Source organism: Mus caroli, chromosome 5, assembly GCF_900094665.2.
Source record: "Mus caroli chromosome 5, CAROLI_EIJ_v1.1, whole genome shotgun sequence".
Classification (NCBI taxonomy): Eukaryota; Metazoa; Chordata; class Mammalia; order Rodentia; family Muridae; genus Mus; species Mus caroli.
Genome location: NC_034574.1, coordinates 143,249,533 through 143,257,190, shown reverse-complemented (window position 1 = coordinate 143,257,190; position 7,658 = coordinate 143,249,533). Strand labels below are relative to the sequence as shown.

Below are 7,658 nucleotides of genomic sequence, written 5' to 3'. Positions count from 1 at the left end.
AAAAAAAAAAAAAAAAGAAAAGCCTAGGACAAGATGGCTAACTAGGCTTGGTGAGGCAGCTGTTCAAAGAGGTACCTTGCTTCAGCACATAAAGCAGAGAGCAAATGAGGACATGTGCATACACGCATACCTGCACACATGTGCACCCATACATATGCAAACATAAATAGACACATGTGCTATACCATAGACGCATAACAATAAGAAAAGTCCACTACTTACCTATGTCATGACTCCCTGGTTGCCTCAAATCCTGTATTTAAAAATGAAAGAGACAAGGATGAATGCCATCATTTAGCTGAACCAGCAATATGCTGAATAAAGATGAATAATCTGCATTAACATGTGGTAACAGGGCTCGAGGAGGGAGCTAAATGCTATCCTAAAGTAAGGAGGCTGGAACAGAAGGGGGCAAAGCAGGGACCATAAGCAACTGAATTGCTCCGGAAGTTCTGTGATAAGGTTGTGCCTTTAAGATGGCTTATTTTTATTTTAAGCGTGTGGGTGTTGGCCTGCAGGTACGGATGTGCACCATGTGTGTGCAGTACCTACTGTGGCCTGAAGAGGGAGCCAGATTCCTTACAACTGGAGTTAACGATGGTTGTGAGCTGCCACGCTGGGGCTGGAAACCAAAACCAGGTTCTCTGCAGCCAGTGATCTTAACCCCTGAGTCATCTCTCCAGGCTGGGTTGTGTCCTTAGTGCATGACCTTAGGCAAGTCACTTATTTGGGCTAAAAGCTTACTCCTCCTATATAAAGCTGCATTCAGGGAAAAGTTAGTTCTAAACACCTCGTCAAGGGCAGGACTCGCCTCAAGATGAAAAGGTCTCCTAGCTCTTGCCTTTGCTGAGCTCAGACATGATGTGTGGCAGTTTTAAAGAGAATGTCCCCTCCTCCCATAGGTTCATATATTTGAATACCTGGTCGCCAGTTGGTGGAGCTGCTGGGAAGGATTATGAGATGTGGCCTTGTTGGAAGAGGTGTGTCACTCTGAGGTTTCAACAACCCTTCCCAGTGCCTCTCTGACTCCTGCATTGTGGATCAGATATAAGCTCTTAGCGACTGATCTACTGCCATGCCTGCCTGGCTGCTGCCATGCTCCCCGCCATGATGGTCATAGGCTCTGGAACCATAAACTCCTAACGAAATGCTTTCCTTTATAAGTTGCCTTGGTCATGGTGTTTTGCCCAGCAATAGAAAAGTAACTGAGACATGATGTCATAGAGAATGTTAACACATCATTCCTAAAGTCCCACAGGGGGGTCTTGGTGGAGGACAGGTGACAGCAACTTCTGTGGCTTGAATGTGTCTCTCAAGGCATGCATTAAAAAGCCTTCCTCATCAGGCAACATGGCAAACCAACTTTAGTCCTAGCACTGAGGAGACAGAGGCAGGCAGATGTCTGAGTTCAAGGCCAGCCTGCTTTATAGAGTGAGTTCCAAGACAGCCAGGGCTACACAGGAAAACCCTGTCTCAGGGGTCAGGGAGGACACTATTCCCAGAGTCCAGAGAGGTGACTCAGTGATTATGAGCATTTGCTGCTCTTGCAGAGAATCTAGGTTCCGTTATCAGCTCGCTCACAGTTATCTGCAACTCCAATTTCATGGGAACTGATCCCTTTCTGGATTTCACAGGCACTGTAAGCACACAGTGCATGTACATGTGTGGAGACAACATTCATACACATGAAAGAAAGAAAGAAAGAAAGAAAGAAAGAAAGAAAGAAAGAAAGAAAGAAAGAAAGAAAGAAAGAAAGAAAGAAAGAAAGAAAGAGAGAACGAAAGAGAGAGGGAGGGAGGGGAACATCATCCCCAACTCTTCAGCGTTGAGGTGGAGCCTTCACAAGGTAATGGATTCACAGTGAGACTGTGGAAGCGTGCTCACGCTCATGAGCGCGTCTGTCACAATCACAAATCCAGCCCCCTCTTTCTCTCTGGCACATGCTCCTTTGCCGTTCTTCTTTCCGCTATGGAATGACTCAAGCCAATAAGGCCTCCACTCCTCTACCTTGAACTTTCCAGGCTCTAGAACTATAAGAAATAAAGGCCAGTTCTTTATAAGTCACCCAGTCTCCAGCCTTTTGTTATAGTAACACAGTCACTAGGACACTTGGACACAAAAGGGTGCCTCCCGGCTGGTGAGCCCCAGTCACGCAAAGCTAGGCATAGGCACAGAGATGACTTGATCCTGACCCTGAATAATTCGCAGGAAACCTGCAAATTCACTGACAAAGTACAAAGTGTCGACAGCTCAACTGATTGCTCCTTTTTACATTTTTGGCAGCTCCGTGGTATAATTATGGCAATAAGACACTACCAGTATCATTCGATTTCCTTACAGGCTAAAATAAGAAATGCAGTTGTGAACCTTTACCAACAAAATCTGGAACTGCTTAAAAGCTAAGGCCAGGCCACAAAGAGGAATGGCCTTTAAGAATGGCAAGGGGACCAGGAGACAGGGCAGAGACAGAGCAGAAGACAGACATGTGATGGATGGGTTGCATTTTAGGAAACTCTCCCGGCCTCAGGAGTACTAAGGCTGCTGAGTTGGGAAGATTCCACAATGGATGCTGATCTGTTAGACCTCAGGACCAAACAACCCACCACTCACTGAATCAGAGGAAACAATTAACTTAGGAAGAATCTACTGAGACTGGGAAGCTCAACCCCTCTGATGGTGTCACGCCAAGCCTGGTTAGCATCCCAAGCTGTCCCAAGAGTCCACACCTGATCAGGAGACCCTCCACTCTCAGTGTAGCTGTGCCGGGCACAAAGACACCATGGGCTCCCACCATAATTACTTCCTGTCCCTGATTAAAGGGCTTGCTCCTTCTTAATAAGTCACAGAACCAGCTATCCTGTGTGGTTCGTGGGAAAACAACATTTAGATGAAGAAATAGGGCCAGGGGTGATTACAGCTAATGTTCCCCCTGTTTCCAAATAAGACAATCCTTTATCTCAGAAAACACGAAGGGACTTCCCAGGACTCTTTAGTCACTGGCCACAAAACCAGGATGAAGGCCAGGTCTTCTGTTCCTCCTCACACCACCAGCCTGAAGTCTTTTCAAACACAGTTCAATGCAACACTCATGTGCAGCCAGGGTCACCGGCAACAATGGGAAAGACGAAAGCCCTCCAGACCCAGGGCTTCCAGACAGCGTAATTCCAACAGCCCTGGACTAGGCTTTCCTCCCCACAGCTCTGTGGCCTCAAAGAAAACCAACCCCGATCACATGTCTTCCTGTCTGGTCCTAAGCCCTGTAGTTCAGTGGCTAACACGTGGCTAAGAAGTGATCGGCTTCTTCAAACGACTCAATCTGTAAACGGAAAAAATAAATAAAATAAATAGCCAAGGAGTGTTGAGTTAAGTGATTTGAACAGAGCCAATAGAGTCGTGAGTAATTTCCCCTTTGAGGAAGAAAATTGGGCTAAATGAAGTTGCTGACAGAAAATTTAAAACCCTGTCTTCTGCTTCCCTCGTGAAAAGGCTTAGTTTTTCTGAGGAGGAGAGCGCGGGGTTTGCTTTATGATCGTTGGTGCCACGAGTTTCTTCCACGGGCTATCAATATTAATCAAAACCAGGCTCACTGTCAAGACTGCATATCAGTCGCTGTCAGACAAGAGAGCCGTTATTAGTGCATCTCTCCCACATGCAGCTCCCAATCACACACCACAAGACATGACCAAGCCCACATTTCTACTTGGCTTTCATTTTCTTAAACCTCAGAGATTTGAACAACTCCAAATGCAATGCTTAGTTTGGAAGTTCCTTACATAAAGATGACAGGAGAGACCAGTGGTTAGAAGATCTTGTGAAGGACCCTGCTTCAGTTCCCAGCACCCACAGGATAGCTCACAACCACCCATAACTCCAGTTCCAGGGATCTGACGCCCTCTACTGTACTCTACAAGCGCATGCATGCATGTGGTACAAGCACAAATACATGGGCAGAGCACACGCGTAAAGAGTAAAATTTAAAAATCGTTTTTAAGTATGTATAACTTCCAAATTCATTAAACAAAATGTTAATTAGCTGCTGATAATCCTTTTGTAACACTTTAAACTCTTTATGAGAAAGCCTCACTCCAGTCAAACGCACACGTTGTAATTAAAGCAGTGTCCGGGCTGAAAATACAGGACTCAGAACATTTGAACTTGAACTTGTAATGATCCTGTGTCCTTGGTAAAAATCACATAAATGCTTTCAGGCTAAATCCCCTCTGTTTAACTGGGAATATCTTTTTTTTTTCCTTAGCAACAGCAGTGTCATTGAGAAGATCAAATTAAATAAAGTGTATCCAAATGCTTTTATTAGCCCTAAAGAGTCTTAACATCATAAGAAATTATTAGCATTATTTTCGCTTTGGAGGGATCCCATAGCACAGTCAGATAATGCTCTTTTGAGAAAAGAAATACTCTATTCGAGATACTTTTACACTAATTGTGGAGTAAAATGTCGACTAGACTGGAGCCTTGGTTAACATAACAAAAATGGATGGCACTTTTCAAAATTTTTATTTATTTACATCCCAAATGCTGCCTTCCCTTCCTGTCCCCCTTCACAGAGACCCTCCTCCTCCTCTTCCTCCTCTTCCTCCTCTTCCTCCTCTTCCTCCTCCTCCTCCTCCTCCTCCTCTTCTTCTTCTTCTTCTTCTTTGAGAGGGTGGGCCCCCTGGGTATCTCCCCGCACCCTGTCAAGTCTCTGCCAGAGTATGCACACCCTCTCTCACTGGAACCAGACAAGGCAACCCTGCTGGGGGAAGGATACCACAGCCAGGCTAAAGCTTTCAGGAAAGCCTCCTCCGCTCCAGTTATTGGAGGGCCTGAGTGGTATTTAAATATTGTTCTCTTGCTCATCTGTTAAGCTGATCAAGTTGATAGATAGATAGATAGATAGATAGATAGATAGATAGATAGATAGATAGATAGATAATGTAGTTCTCAAACATCATCAATGGCCAAAAATGGAGGCTCAGAGATTTTGGAAAACTGTGACCTACTCTGCCTGGCTTCCAAGCCTGGCTTCAGGTTCTGATCATACAAGGCAGCTTGGGCACCTGTGGAGCCCCTCACCCAGTCCTCAGGATGCCTTCCTACATGGCTCCATCCTCAGAGCGACAGTAATCAGGTTTTGAACTCTTCCCAGCCCCGTGACAAGAATCCTTTCACAGACTGGAAGATGAAGCCAAGAACAGGATGCCTGAGATTTGAGGGCAGCTACCCAGGCAGAGCTTCTAGTGATGCATCTCTGCATCAAAAGCCTCCTTCCTAACATCTGAACTACTAAATCATGGTTTTCAAAGCAAACCTGGGCTGGACATGGCTCAGTGGGTGAAGCACGCTGGCTGTATATTCATAAAGACTGACTAGTGCACATTGTCCCCAGGGCCCATTAAAGCTGGCAGTGCCACATGGGAAAGCAAAGATAAAATATTGCCAAGATGGCTAGAGAGATGGCTCAGTAGTTAAGAGCACTGACTGCTCTTCCAGAGGTCCTGAGTTCAATTCCCAGCAACCACATGGTGACTCACAACCATCTGTAATGGGATCTGAAGCCCTCTTCTGCTGTGTCTGAAGATAGCAACAGTGTACTTACATACATAAATTAATAAATTAATAAATCTTTAATTTAAAAAAAAACCAATTCTCTAGAGCAAGCTGAGCAGCTGCACTAGCTGAATAGGTGAGCCCTAAGACCAGAGAGAGACCCTGCCTCAATCTATACAGTGGGGACTATCGGAGGAACACATGTGCCCATACACAACAGAAACAATCAAATGTGTTCACGAGGTGCTATTAGGGCTCTGAAATCTATATTGTTGACCACAAAGATAGCTCAGTTGGTAAAGTTCATGCCACACAAGCACGGAGACCCATGTAAAACATTCAGGCATGGTGCCACATGCTGTAGTCCCAGAACTGAGAAGGCAGAGACAGACAGATTCATGGGGAATCTGCCAGACAGCCTAGCCTAACCAGCAAGACCCAGGCCACTGAAGGATCCTATATCAAATGTAAGGAGATGGCTCAGTGGGAAAGAGTGCTTGCTGCAGAAGGCTGAAGTCCTGAGTTCAAAACCCCAGCAACCTATGTAAAAAGCTAGGTGTGGATATTTGCACCTGTAATCTCAGAGCTGACAAGGTACAGACAGGAGGGTTTCTGGGGTTTAATGGCTGCCAGCCCACCCAAGGTTCAATAAGAGACCCTTTCTCAAGGGAATGGGGCAGCGAATAATGGAGCAGAGCATCTGGCATCCTCTGCTGGCCTCCACATAAGCATGTATGGGGCACACACCCAAGCACACACAGGTTCAGTCCATTGTCATCAAGGTGGGAACATGGCAACATCCAGGAAGCTAGGATGAGGGTCTTAAAGCCCAGGCCCACAGTGACACACTTCCTCCAATAGAGCCACACCTCCTAATAGTGCCACTTCCTATGGGCCAAGCACATTCAAACCACCACATACATGTTCTCACACATACACTACATAGATATATCATATGCACACATGCACACACACATGGGCTTAATCTGAGAAACAACTCCAGAGCTGACCTCTGGAGTTACACAAGAACCCCTACACAAACACACACACACACACACACACACACACAGAACAATATCTCAGTTCCTACAACAGCAAAAAAAAAAAAAATCAAACATTAACTGTTAAGTATAAAGGATTTATGTTTCCCATTCAATCTAAAAGGATGTCAGGGGAATGGTTAGAGTAGATCATTACATTTAGTACCTGAGAAGGCGTGACCTTTTCTTTTATCTCTTCAGACATCAAAGCAAAAGCTAGGAGAGAAAGAGAGAGAGACATATTTACATTAAAATTAGCAATCTGGATTCATTCTCACATTCGACAATTCTGCTTGTAATAAGTGGGGAACAGAATATTTTAACAAGATATATTTTGCTCGTTTTCAAACAGCTGCATTGCTACAAACAAGTATTAGAGGTTTCCTTCATCGTAGACCCGAAATAATTTATCCCTGTAAAAATCAATGAGCTCCAGCTACCAAGCAGAACACACACACACACACACACACACACACACTAGCGCAAATGCACACGCACACTCAGAAAACTTCAGTAGAGCAATTAAAATCTTTATAAACAGCAAAAAAAATATAGGAAAAAATATCTCTTCAAATTTTTGATTTACATACCAAAACTCTGAAGAATGGAGGGCTGGTGGTACAAAGCCCCACTTCCATTGTCCCTGCCAAGCCTGACAGACAACAGAACTAACATTGGGGTGCACTTGTTGTGTGGGGCTGTGCGGTTAGAACCGCAGATGCTGTTTACAAACCAGCCGGGGAGAATATGCAGAATCTTACTGAAATTCCAGGGCAGGAGACTGAGGGAATTAAAATCATCTTCCATTCAGAGTGATTGAATGTTTTCGATTCGAGTCATAAATAGGCAAAGACCTCCTTAGAGGCGCACTTAGGCTGAGCATTAAAAATAATAACAACAACAACATAAGACAGCACTGGAAATATGAAGCAAAACATGAAGCCAGAAAGTCAGGGAGTTGTATAACGAGTGTCTCCTAAGGAGATAAAAGGAGAGCATTGCTGGGGTGCGGGGGTGTCAGGTCCTTCCTCCAGGGGCATTGCCAGAGGAGGTGGGCAGGCACATGGCATA

General features: G+C 45.0%; 1 protein-coding gene across 1 annotated transcript in view; it reads right to left on the bottom strand.

Moving 5' to 3' along the window:
- Positions 1–7,658, bottom strand: part of B3glct (beta 3-glucosyltransferase) — an 84,565-nt gene that overhangs the window by 59,536 nt on the left and 17,371 nt on the right. The window contains exons 2-3 of the mRNA XM_021163494.2: positions 6,754–6,803; positions 223–253 (exon numbers count right to left, since the gene is read on the bottom strand). Coding sequence (XP_021019153.1) covers positions 223–253; positions 6,754–6,803 — 81 coding nt within the window. The remainder of the gene's footprint in view (positions 1–222; positions 254–6,753; positions 6,804–7,658) is intronic.